Source organism: Ambystoma mexicanum, chromosome 13, assembly GCF_040938575.1.
Source record: "Ambystoma mexicanum isolate Mex_15411 chromosome 13, UKY_AmexF1_1, whole genome shotgun sequence".
In the NCBI taxonomy this organism is placed as follows: Eukaryota; Metazoa; Chordata; class Amphibia; order Caudata; family Ambystomatidae; genus Ambystoma; species Ambystoma mexicanum.
In genome coordinates this window covers 810055797-810069384 of record NC_090938.1, presented here as the reverse complement: position 1 = coordinate 810069384, position 13588 = coordinate 810055797, and the positions used below count along the sequence as shown (strand labels likewise).

Sequence of the window (13588 nt, the reverse complement as noted above, 5' to 3'; positions counted from 1 at the left end):
AATGGTAGGTAGGGAAATGGCTCTTAAAATAGGGACATAGAGGTATTTTTCAACCCCTTTTTATTTTAATAAATGTTTTGGGTCCAAACCATGATTCCCCTGTGTCTGCATCTCACTCCTGGCTCCTCACAGTGCCCATCGTGAATAGATCTCTCCATCTGCCTCCAGTGCTGTGCAGGGGTAGATAGCTACCCCTGCACAGCACTGGAGGCGCATTGTGATATCACCCAGCACTTCCTGTGCTTCCTGGGGGTAGATAGCTACTCCTGCTCGCCACTGGAGGCACATGGTGATATCACCCAGCGCTTGCTGGGGTTAGATAGCTACGCCTGTTCGGCACTGGAGGCACGGGGTGATATCAGCGAGCACTTCCTGTGCTTCCCGGGGGTAGATGGCTACCCCTGCTCGGCACTGGAGGCTTCTTCCTCTCAAGCCCTGATATTCCTCTCCCTGTCTCTGAATGGAACACTCTACCAGGCTCTGTCTTCTTCCTCTCATGCCCTGATATTCCTCTCCCTGTCTCTGAATGTAACACTCTACCAGGCTCGGTCTTCTCCCTCTCATGCCCTGATATTCCTCTCCATGTCTCTGAATGTAACACTCTACCAGGCTCTGGCTTCTTCCTCTCATGCCCTGATCTCCATGTCTCTGAATGTAACACTCTACTAGGCTCTGGCTTCTCTCTAGGCTGGACCTCCCTGCTTCTGCCCTGCGCCCTCTGCAACTCATCCAGAACAGAACCACGAGACTTATCCTTGGCCTCAAGCCCAGGGACTACATCTTTCCGGCACTGAAATCCCTCCTCTGGCTCCCCGTGGCTGCAAGGGTCAAATTCAAGACCCTTTGCATTGTCCACAAGGCTTTCTGGGGCCTGAGACCTACCTACCTGCAACACTGCCTACCTAAATACTGCCCCTCACGAGCCCTCTGCTCATCTACCTCCAACCTTCTGCGAGTGAGCCGGTTCTCCAAGCAGAGATTTGGTGGGAGATCCTTATCCACAGCAGGCACCTCCCTCTGGAATAGCCTCCCTACCGCCCTGCGTCTTGAGCCGGATCGCCCTAAATTCCGGAAACTCCTCAAGACCTTCCTCTTCTCCTCTTCCTTATCTCTCCCTCTACCCTGCTAACCTAGTTCTCTGTCTTTATCCTCTCTCCCTCCTCTTCCTTACAGCATGCCGACTGGCTGCCTGGTGTATCTCAGAGTCTCACTGGTCCCTGGCACCCACGCCAGTCTTCTCTCGCACTTGCCTCAGAGCCCTAAACCCTACCCACACTCAACGCACTGAGAAATTAACCCAAGAGAGTGGCTCTCTCTGCACTTACCCCAGCCTCCACCGACTGGGTGCACTTGACCCACCCCTCCCTGTGACCCTCTGTGCACTTGTTCGATCCTTATGCACCATGCCTGAAGATCGTCTGTCTGTTTCTCCCCTGTCCTCACCCCTAATTGTACTGTTAAAATTGCAGAATCGCCGTCAGGCCTATTTGCTATAGCCCTACTGTTAAATATATTTTATGCACTTACTCTGTCGGTGCAGACTATTATCGTCTCAGATTTTCAAGGGCTCTGAGCGACTGTATTTTCCCTGTGTTCCCACCCTCCTTGAGCGCTTTGAAACACTTGCCTGTGTATAGGCGCTGTATAAATAAACAATACCATACCGTATCATACCAAACCCACATAATCACTTGAGAACAAGTAACAGGAGTAAACCCCCGTGCCCTTTCTGGCGCTCCAGCATAACCCCTCGATGGGGCAGAGTTGGAGCAGCCTTTTATGTCGTATGTTGGGATTGTTTTGGGAGAGAACCAGGAGGATGGAGCGGGGGAGGAGTCCGATCAGAATAACCCTGCTGGATACTCTGAAGCAGGGACCTTTGCTACTGACCAGCGAAGCAAGGTCCTGGATGGAAATAGGAGCCACTGTCCCTGGAAGGTAGTCAATCAGGCAACAGTGAAAGCTGGCACTGGCCACACCGTCCAATTCCGTAGAAAGTCTGTGTACAGGTTTTTAGAAGGGTCTCTGTTGAAGCAAGGTCAACCCTTTGAAGCTTGGAAAGCTTAAAAATGGCTTGTGAGGCTTCCAGGAAGACGAAGAGGTAAATGGTGTTGAGGGATTTCTACACAACAACCACAGCTTCGCCGGTGTTGAACACCTTATCAGTGATGTGAGCAAGAAGAGGTTTGCCATCAAATAGGAAATATAGCACCTTTTCCAGAACCTCAGGCTATAAACTGGAAGCGTCCAGCCAAGACTGTTTTCTCGTCTCAACACAGAATTACGGTCTCGATAGGCAGAGCCTTAAATCTTTAGACCTCTGGAGATACCAAAAAGGCAAACTCATCCCCTGTGTCTGCAAGTCATCAGTCCACAAACCTACCACAATTATCCTAATTCTGTAAAGAGGTCATGCCATAACCAAGGCTTATTTTGAGTGGAGTATAGAGTTTATGTGGCCACCTGCCATGACATACACTGCTCCCCCGCGACAAGCAAAGCAGCACGGAGTCTCCGGAGAGAAATTACGCGGCCACCTGCCATGATATCCACTGCTCCCCCGCGACAAGCAAAGTAGCACGTATTCTCCGGAGAGAAATTACGCGGCTGCCTGGAGACGCTGCCGGCACCCTAAACCACCAGGGACATGATTTGGCACGGCAAACGTTCAGGAAATCTGCACTTAACTTGGGGGAAGCCACGCCATGGCTCACGAAAATGAACTTGAACACTATACAACCCGAACTGCCAGTACTGTTCCATGAAGACCCTGCGTGGAGAAAAGTGGCAGGGCTTAACTGGCTACATCAACCATTTGTTGTATGTAACCGCTCCCGGCGGGGAAGACCGAGCCGGATTGGCCGGGGCCAGACAACCAACCAGAGGACAGGGAGGTGGTTGAAAGAGACCCTAGGAAACAGGAAGTTGTGGGTTGTTTGGGTGAGAGAATCTTGGGCCTGTTCTCTTGTGTTCACACATAGAAACAAATGATTCTGACACAGAGAACGCCTGTAGGCGACTTATCCTTCCAAATAAAAAATTCCACTGTGTGCGCGAGGTCCTTAAGAGAAGCTTTGTGCATTGGTTTAAATAAAGGGCCCATTAGTTTACATAGCACAGTGATCCCAACCCGGGTACAAATCCCGATGCGCTCTAGTGGATGAGCTCCCGCTGGATACACGCATGTTACCCCTTCCATGAAAGCTTTAACAACTAGTACCTTCGACCAAGTTATCTTGTGTTTTGATGTAAGGCTGCTAGAAGCACCTTTAGTGAATTGTAAACTAGAGCTGTATCTATTAATGACGCAGGTAAGACTGTGTGTTGGCGAGCAGTTAATCTAATATGCTCTTTTGTGTACACCAGATTACAGGTCACGTTCATTTATTGAAGTAACAATGTCTAGGCTTTCTTGCCTCCTCCAATATTTCCATACATTGTGCAGGAAGTTGTAAATGGACAAATTATAGAACCTTGAGCCACGCTGTCATTTGAGGGTTCGGGGTGTGTTTTCTGCTGTTGTCCCAGCAGGTTGCGTAAGGTTGTAAGTCTGATTGGTGGGCATAGAGAGGTTCAGCAGGTGGGAGTGCCACTGCTGTTTCGCCCACATTCACACAATGCGTATCATTATTATGTGTTCTTGTTGTCCTGTTGCAACGTGTGTGCTAGCTTGTGCAGCAGTGGCACTGGAGGAAGTGTATGCAAATATCCCAGACCAACTCATCCATGGTGCATTGCCTGGTGACCCCTGTTATGGGTACCTGGATGTGAAGTTTGGGCATTTTGCATTATCCGCTGTAGCAAAAACGTCAACTGTTGGCTTACCCCATTGTGCGATAATCTGTTTGTTTGTACTATTGTTGAGTTCCCACGCATTATCTTTTACCAGGACTCTGCGTGAAATGTCGGCCAGACAATTGCGGGCCCTTGGAACATGTTGTGCTATAATGTGAAGGTGTCTCTTGAAACCCTGTTGCCAAAGGTCCTGTGTGAGTAGAGACAACACGATTGAGAATGTCCCACCTGGTTTGTGATATAGAACATAGCTGTAGTCTTGATAGTATTGAGGAGGATACTTTCTCCAGAGCACGGATGACACTATTGAGTGTGTCCCGCCTGGTTTGTTGATATAGAACATAGGTGTAGTCTTGATAGTATTGAGGAGGATACTTTCTCCAGAGCACGGATGACACTATTGAGTGTGTCCCGTCTGGTTTGTTGATATAGAACATAGGTGTAGTCTTGTCAGTGTTGAGGAGGATACTTTCTCCAGAGCACGGATGACACTATTGAGTGTGTCCCGCCTGGTTTGTTGATATAGAACATAGGTGTAGTCTTGATAGTATTGAGGAGGATACTTTCTCCAGAGCGCGGATGACACTATTGAGTGTGTCCCGCCTGGTTTGTTGATATAGAACATAGGTGTAGTCTTGATAGTATTGAGGAGGATACTTTCTCCAGAGCGCGGATGACACTATTGAGTGTGTCCCGCCTGGTTTGTTGATATAGAACATAGGTGTAGTCTTGTCAGTGTTGAGGAGGATACTTTCTCCAGAGCACGGATGACACTATTGAGTGTGTCCCGCCTGGTTTGTTGATATAGAACATAGGTGTAGTCTTGTCAGTGTTGAGGAGGATACTTTCTCCAGAGCACGGATGACACTATTGAGTGTGTCCCGCCTGGTTTGTCGATATAGAACATAGGTGCAGTCTTGTCAGTGTTGATGAGGATACTTTCTCCAGAGCACGGATGACACTATTGAGTGTGTCCCACCTGGTTTGTCGATATAGAACATAGGTGTAGTCTTGTCAGTGTTGAGGAGGATACTTTCTCCAGAGCACGGATGACACTATTGAGTGTGTCCCTCCTGGTTTGTTGATATAGAACATAGGTGTAGTCTTGTCAGTGTTGAGGAGGATACTTTCACCCAGCAGAACATTTTGAAAACGCACATCGCCATCTCAATAGCAAGTAGTTGCAGCATGTTTATGTGTTTTGCTTGCTGTGCTGACATCCTTTATTCTGTGCTCCGAAACGCTGATGTGGGATTTGGTCCTCTGAAGAGCCAGGAATGAGACGCGGACACAGAGGACTCATGGTGTTTGCCATAAACTTTATTTAAATAACAAAGGGGTTGGAAAATGCCTCACTGTCCCTAACCTAGGAGGTATTTCCCTACCTCAACCAAAACAAAGTGCCTGTCCTATGTCAATAGGTCCAAAGCAAACAATTCCTGTGTCCAAAATCCTATCCTAGCTCTCACACTCTAAGATTAACTCTAACGTGCTAAGGACTTGCAAAGTGCGCAAATGTTCAAGTTCACCAAAAAGGCATAAATCCAACAAAAGTTCCAAATGAATAATGTTCACAGTTGCAGGGAATTACCCCCTTCCCCAGGTTTCTCACTACCTAAACAAAAGTTCAAAAGAATAACCCAGTTCTTTGTAGCTCAAGAGGATAACTCCCCTCCTTTTGATTTTGCAACTTATTTCAGGGGAAATGTCTCCCTTCCTCAAGTCCTTCTCACATTCAATGTAATCCAAAAATCCTAAAGACATGCATTTTTCTTGAGATTCTCTGACTCGCACAACAACATCACCTGGTATACTCCCATGCCAGGCTTTCTCATATAATTCCTTGGTATAATTTGGGTGCGGGTCCCAGACCCGCAAAACACCTGGCATACTTTACTCCCAGGTTCCTTTTCACATTCACTAGTTCACTACATCCACTTGGCTTTGCCTGATATACTCTCCTGCCAAGACTTTCAATATGTAATTCACTTTATATACACTTGGCTCCATCTGGAATACTCTACTGCTAGGTCTTTTAACATTAATTTCATTTCAGTCTTTTCTGCTACACTGTTTTCCCCACGTGTATTTTATAATGCGGCTACGGGTCTCAGGCCCTTTTCCATGGACTTCTTATCTTGTAATCAAATGTCATAGGGGCCCTATAATCCTGCTCAGACTTCTCCCAGCTCTCACACTGCGTTTCCTTCGGTATGCGGTACACCTGCCAAAGCACCCCGGTGGCCCCGTCCCTCTCAGCAGGCTCACCAGTTATTAGCACCGGCTTTGGGGTCCCTTGCGTCTCCAGTGTCAGTCTGCGGTTTGTCGTTAGGTCTGTGGAGCGATTCGTTCGCTCGTCCACTTCCACCACGCATCTGGCACCTCTTGGCAGCAGCTTCTCTTCTCTGCATCTCGTTGGCAGTGCTTCGACCCTTGAGCTTCTCTGGACAATGTTCCCTGGCCTTCCACGATTGGCCAGACCACGTGCTTCTTCTGGCTGTTCTGACCCACGTCAGAAGCAGTGAATCTCTTACGCCACCAGCCACCGGACTCCCAGTCTCTCTCCTCGGCTGTCCTCACCACAGTTGGGTAAGGAGATGAACTCCATGCTTCTTTTCCCAGCAAGGTTTTAAACCATGTCAGGCCAATCGCATTCTTTCAGCTAGTAGACTGCTGGCGTTGGTTCACATTAGGAGTAATCATCATTGCTCCTTGCCTCTTCCTCGTCTCAGTTTTTGTTCCTTTATTTGCTCTCCGATATTGAGGAATACTGTCAGTAAAATTGTCAAGTTGTTGAAGGGGATGATGGCAGTATGTCATTAGGGCATGAGGGATGGAGGGAATATCCCTAAAAGGGAAAGGGGGAATATTGTATTTTACTTGGCCTATCAACTCACTCCCACAGTGGCTGTCTCTCTTCCTGTGGTCCATTTTCAGAAGACTAACCCCAGGGTCAGGATCGGACAGCATTTTCCCCACCCTGGCCACCTGAGGGGAGGTTCTCCCAAAGGAAACAGCGATGGCATTGCCAGATTCATCACAGTGCTCTATCCCCTTGCTCTTCCAGTCTTCCCTCATCACCATTTTAGGAAAATAATTACACCTTGCATTGTTGTTGAGGGGAGGTCTATGGGCATCGTTTGACAAGCTTGTGGGGCCGACCTTTACAGCACACAGCCACTATACCGAAAATTCAACTGGGATCTCTGTTCTCAAAGTGTCTGGAAGAGAACTCAAAATGGCGCAAAGGCCCGTCTCCTGTCTGTCAAAATTCACAGATCGAATACACAGTTCTAGTGCTTAGCTCGCTTCTTGGTTCAGAACTCAAGTCCCTGTGACATAGCGCCTAGCTCACTTCTTCACTTAGTCTCTGCAAGTGCTGCCTTGTTTCCTTGGTACAGATCATTTCACCCTTTGGCCGCAGGACTCCTTCCTAGGCTCCTTGACGTGATGTTAGACACACTCTTGCTAGGAAATATCCTCCTCTCTTGGGTGATGGTCAGGCTATGTAAATCGAAACCAGAAGCCGGGCTTCACTGCACAGGCCAAAGCTTCAAACCTAAACAGGTTCCGGGTGTCCCTTTTGCCTGCCTTTCTCACTCTTTCTTTTTCCTCTGGCCTTGACTGGCGTTCACTGCTACCAGCTGGACTTTAATACAAGGCCTCTGCTTCTAGCTGGGTTTGTATACAGTGCTTCAGTCTATCCGGATCAATCAAAATACCTGTTTGATCTAGGACCATCATTCCTAGTTAATTCCTGGATTGGTCCTTGTCCTGCTCCAGTCTCTCCCTGTTTAGTCCAGTATTTCACCTTTCTCCATGAAGGTACTTGGCCTTCATCTTCCCTCCCATCTTATTGGCTGCGTAAATACCCCTTCGGGCGGTGACCGTGGTACACCAGGTGAGCAGAGCGAATGGTCAGCAGCGTTCTGCCTTAGAGAGGGTCTGATGGAATATGTTAGCAATGTGTCTTTTCTTTCCAGATATCTCTGGTTTGGACAGGAGGAGGGATTGGGCAGTGTGTAGGGACTTTGATGTACACTCGATGTATCCCCCATTGGCAGCACCTCACAGAGTGTGGGGCAGCCCTGGCCTAAGAGACCAACTACCCTTTAGTTAGTCCACTGAATGCAATATCATCACACGGGGGTCTCTGCAGAGACTGAAGTAACTCTGGACAGAATATCTGAAGGCTTAGAGGTGTTGACGTTGGGACTGGCAGCAGAGCCATGAAGTGACCCTGCAGTAGGTTGCTGGGAACTCAGGGGTCCAGAGGTGATGATGGTGGGACTGGCGGCTGAACCAGGGAGTGACCGTGGTGTAGGATGCTGGGAACTCATAAATCCAGAGGGGAGGACAGTGGGACTGGTAGCAGAGCCAGGAAGTGACCCTGCTGTAGGTTGCTGGGAACCCAGGGTCCAGAGGTGAGGATGGTGGGACTGGCGGCTGAGCCAGGGAGTGACCCTGCTGTAGGATGCTGGGAACCCAGGGGTCCAGAGGTGATGCCGGTGGGACTGGCGGCTGAGCCATGGAGTATACAGGGAACTGACGATTCGCTAGGTATCGTCATTTCTCCCCAGGGGAATACCTTTCCCATGAGGCTAGGGAGGTGCAGCTGTGATGCTAGACATGCATTGGAGGGACAGGGCCTCCATGTCCTTGTCCTGTACTCCCTTATCATGTGTGGTCTGTGTTATTTTCTGCACAGGAGTCCAGTGTACCCCTCGCAGTGCAGCTCTTCCTCTTTTTGGTTGTGGTGAAAGAGACCCTTGGGATACCCATGGGTGGGGGGTACAACCCTGTACCCCTAGTGTATGTGTTTGGGCACCTGTGGGTGGCCCACAGAGCAGGGTATGGGTTGGTGGCAGCTCCATGCTGAATTTGACAGGTGCTCCGAGTATCCTCAATTTTGGGATACCCAGGCCCTGCCATTGGAATCAGTTGATTCCTGACAGGAGACAAGATGGCCCCTGTGGCCTCTTGCTTTCTATTGCCCGTTACCTTGTTTTCCCAAAGTCCTGGGAAGCCCTGACTCTGTCCCTTCCCCCTGACCGGCTGTTGGGTGGAAGAATCATATATGGTATTGTGGGGAAGTCCAGGCCAGACTGGCTGGAGCCTTCCCAGTGACTGTATGTTGTGGGTACACCCTTTGGGTGGGACCTATGTGGTATGAATGCAGTGTGAAGTGCTGAAAGGCTGGGTGCTTGCCCCAATCCACATTCCTTGTTATGGGTGTCTGGGTGTAGGTGAATGGCCTGAATGGATGTGAGCCTGATTGGCTGCCTGCCTGCATGAATACCCTTCTCTGTGATTGGCTGACTGAGTCTGGCTCGGGCAAAGTGAGTGAGGGACAGATCTGGGGACCTCTCACTTACCAATTTGTTCAGAAGCTGAAGTTGAAACTGGAAGCTGCTCATCCTTGAAGTCCAGCTGGAAGAAGAAGGATTTCTGCTGTTTTCCTTCAATGAAATCTAAAAGCTGTTGAGTCTGTTGAGGACTGATCCGAGAAAGGACCTGGCTAGGAGACCTCTCCTCAAGTTACGAGGGAACATCGTGCAAAAGCTGATCTTCATCGAGGTATCCTGGAAGCCAGTACTGAAAGGCTGTTGACCGGAGAAGGGGTCCCCCAAGAATGTTGAAGTGAAGCACCCAGACATCGAGGACAAAGCATTCTGCCATTGTGTAACCTACCTTGCCTTCCTTCCTATGACCTATGCTGTTACACCTTGCTGCATGATTTGTATGCCATTATAACTGTCAGAGGTTGATGCCTTTTAAAGGAATCTGAAACTAAGTGTGGTACCACTTAGACATTGTATATATTTGCAATATTAGAATTTCAAGAGTGCAAATTGTGTTATTAATGTATGTATATACCTTGAACCTTATTTTTATATAAAAAAAACTATTATCACATAACAGTGTGTGGAGAGTCCTTTGTGGGGGCTTGGGGACTAAAAATGCTTGAGACAAACCGGGAGAGGCAGTAGTGGTGGAATCTGCAGTGCAGGAGTTTAAAACCCTAACGGCGAAACCGAGCAAGAGAAGAACAGAGGACGCTGGTGAGCCGCTGAAAGAGTTCTCCAGGGGTCCTGCTTGAACAAACCCAGGCATGAAACCGAGGAGAAGCAGAGGCAAGCGGAGCTCCTTGCTGAGATGCACCTCTGTAGCAAGAGTGGAGGAGTGAAGCCCGAAGAGCCGGAGAGACAGACCCCAGTCCCAGGATGACCCGGTAACATATCAAACCCCTAGTGAAGGTAACGGATGGTACAGGAGACCCAGAGGCGACACGGGGCGCAAGCAGGACAGGATCAGGAGAATCGTGATACGACTGTTGGGCCTAAGAAGGGTCATCAGAGAAGGGGATGGGACCCCAACACAAGTGAATCAGTCATCAGAGGAAATCATCCTCGTAGCAGTGGCCGAGATAAGCCCACTGACCACCAGAGAAGGGTCTGGGACCTCAAGACAAGTGAAACAAATAGAGGAAGTCATCTTCTCAGCAGTGGCAGGAGTAAGGCCACTGAGGACCAGAGAGGGGCCTAGGACCCCGACGCCAGTGAAGCAGGCATTTCAGGGAAATCGTCCTCTTTGCGTCCACTAAAACCCAGAGAAGGACTTGGGACTTTGTTGATACCGGGAGACCGTGGCAATGTAAACCTCAAGCCTTTTGGGAAACAGACTGTTTACAATTGGTGTATCAAACACCAGGGGAATGGAGTCATTCCCCCTAGCCTTGTTGTGAACTATATTGAAAAGGACCGACTGATACCAGGGGAAGGGAGTCATTCTCCTGATCCAGGAGGTTGACCTGCACATGAACTGTATGAAATATATGCCCGGGGCAGGGAGGCATCCCTCCAACATCCTCTTTCAAGAAAACACATGGGAACGATACCCGCAAACCATGAGAAGGGAGTCATTCTCCTGATCCAGGAGGTTGACCTGCACAAGAACTGTATGAAACATATGCCTGGGGCAGGGAGGCATCCCTCCAACATCCTCTTTCAAGAAAATACATGGGAACGATACCCGCAAACCAGGAGAAGGGAGTCATTCACCTGGAGAAGGAACGTTCTGTTGGATTATGTAAGTCCTTGGTTGTAGTGTAAGGGATAGAAGTAGGTTGTGACACAGGACGGTGGAGTTTGATTTTGACTGACATTCTGACAGATCCTTTCATTTTAGTTTGAGGAAGGGAAACCCCCCATAGAGGTAGGGATAGTGAGGGTTATTTTTGCTACAAAGAAACATTTATAACAACCAACATGCCACCCTTGTGTCAGAACCCTTCTTACACACCCTTACATAATTCAGGGGTCCAGACATGATGATGGTGGGATTGGAGGCACAGCCAGGGAGTGACCCTGCTGCACTATGCTGGGAACCCAGGGGTCCAGGGTGATTAGTCTCTCAGTCCAACTAATAAACGTAGGGCTTCTGCCCACTCGCGTATTCCCCGCTTCCCAGTAGGCTTGACTAACCTTGTTTCAGAGTATTCATACTCCTTTCCCTCTATTCCACGTAGGAGGCAGTTTTGTCCGATTTGATCAGTTTTCACATGCTGATCAGCTTTCTCAGCCTTTACAGAATGGACACACATTTCTTTTGGTTCTGTCCCCATAGGGCGTGTGCCCGTTCAGTTCTCTTTGGCTCTCGTACGGTTGGAGGCTTCTCCCCCCTTGATGTACGACGTTCACCCTTCTTCCACACCACCAATGGTTCTGCAGCTTGGCATAGCTCCGCCCCTCCAGGACATCTGCCTGTCCCTGGTCTCGGCGTTGGTTGTCGGGCAACAGGCCCACCACTTTTTCCTCTGGTGGCGCCACCAGGGAAGACAGGTTTCTTTCCGTCTCTGTTCCTCACCGTACCAGAGCCTCTTGCTCAGTCAGAGCACCACTTCTCAGCTTAAAGCTCAGGGGTCTCGCTTCTCCCAAGCCACCTGTGGCTCGGCAGCTTGGTGTAGCTCCGCCCCTCCAGGACCACTGTGCTACAGAGGCTCGCCTCTGCGTAGCGACGATTCTCCTCCCTCCGTAGGATTCTCTCTTCCATTCAGTGTTCATGCTGCTCTTAAGCATGTCACCAGAATGGGGAGGATTGTGTCCATCTTCTTTGTTTATAGCCTCCAGATCATATTCAGCATTACCTGAAGCCAATAGAGTGAATGAAGGGTATGTGTTGCTTATAGTCACAGCAGGAAATATCAATGCCTTTCCAACACCCATATATGCAGAAAGTGTGTTTCGGACTGGGAGTTCCTTATCGGAATGGGAGTTCTTGTCCCCAAGAGGGGAGTCACTCCCAGTGAGGTCCCACTTGCCCAGACCCCAAGGGAGGGACTTGCTTAGCAGGCTCACCTCACTAGCCTCAAAGGTGGTGGCTCCCCTCTGGGGAGAAGGGACGAATTGTCCAGATTCATCACACTTCCAAGCGACCCGCTTTGGCTGGACGAATCTCCCCCACTCCAGGGAGGTATCCCCTCCACCCATGTAACGACTGCCCCAGGCGTGAGCGGGAAGGACTGTTGCTTTCTGCCAGAGTCTTGTTTTAAAAAGGCCTTCTCTCGACGACTAGGGGCGAGGGTAGGGTTGGAAGTGACTCTACGGCGAAATGCCTTGCATGGAAGGCTTTGTCCCGTTTGCTACAACCTGGCTGTTGTCCTTTTCTTTGGCACGAGTGGTCTGCATCTCCTGTGGGTCTGTAAGTGCTTTTTCCATCAACCCTGGCACTCTGTGAAAGGAAAAGCTCCAGCTAATGCTTTCGAACTCTGGGTGTGGATTGCATCCAGGGGTGTTGCTAGGTCTGGAAAGGATCGGGGGCTACACTAATGTCGGGACTCGGGGCTAGCTAGCCTTTTGGTAGTAGCACCTGAGTTTCTATCCAGGGCTACAACCAAAAGACCTTGGGCTATAGCTCCCCCACCCACTCCCTAGCAACGCCTCTGATTGCACCTGTTTTGCCTCTGGTGACTAGTTTCACATGCTCTTTCTGGGGAGCTGAACTTTTAATGTTGAACCTTGACTTAACTCCTGAAAACAAGCGCTCTCTCCGCACTACGACTTAACTCTCTGGTAGAACTAGTTTGGAATTGTGCTACAAGTGGTTGACTGTCCACTGTGCCTCATTGTGTGCCAACGTTGATGCTCTTCACCACTAACGTCACTGCGTTCAATACCACTTGCCACGACTATGAAGGACCTAGCATCCATCCTAAGCCGTACTACAAGAATAGCTTGTATTCTTGTAGTATCCTTGTATCCGAGGAAACTGCTGAGACGAGCAAAAAAACACACACTAAACATCCTGCGAGACATTATATTGGAACAAAATAGCAGACCCGCCCATGACCAACGGATTATTGCAGTATTGAGCCCTTCACCTCAACTCAATAAAATCAGGAAGGACATCCTAAAATGGTGGCCTCTATAAAATGTGGGCATGACAGAATTGCTGACACCACGGTTTGCCATATAACGAAGGAGGAATATACGAGATTCACTGGTAAGGTCGTACCAACCTGGCCCTGCACCAACTGCACAACCAACTGCGTGGAACATGACATGCCTGCTTGGGCATGCCCCATGCGGACAATGCTCAATTAGGGTCTCAACAATAGATCTGGGCCTCAAAAACAGTTTGGAGACAACAGAGTTTCACAAATTGGAATTAATGCGATGTAATTTATCTCAACACATGCCCGTGCAATTTGAAGTATATTGGAATGACGAGCAGACCAATCAAGAAGAGAATCCAGGAGCATAAATCCTGTATACGCACAAAAATAGCAAATGCA

At 49.1% G+C, this 13588-nt stretch overlaps 2 protein-coding genes across 2 annotated transcripts in view; one reads left to right on the top strand and one right to left on the bottom strand.

Annotated features, from left to right (window-relative positions):
- Window positions 1-2200, top strand: part of LOC138522124 (antigen peptide transporter 1-like) — a 56517-nt gene extending 54317 nt beyond the window's left edge. Inside the window, exon 8 of the mRNA XM_069635380.1 lies at window positions 2090-2200. Within this exon, the coding sequence (XP_069491481.1) occupies window positions 2090-2200 (111 nt within the window). The remainder of the gene's footprint in view (window positions 1-2089) is intronic.
- The window catches only part of LOC138522045 (major histocompatibility complex class I-related gene protein-like), a 1849186-nt gene that overhangs the window by 1815795 nt on the left and 19803 nt on the right, over window positions 1-13588 (bottom strand). The window lies entirely within an intron of this gene.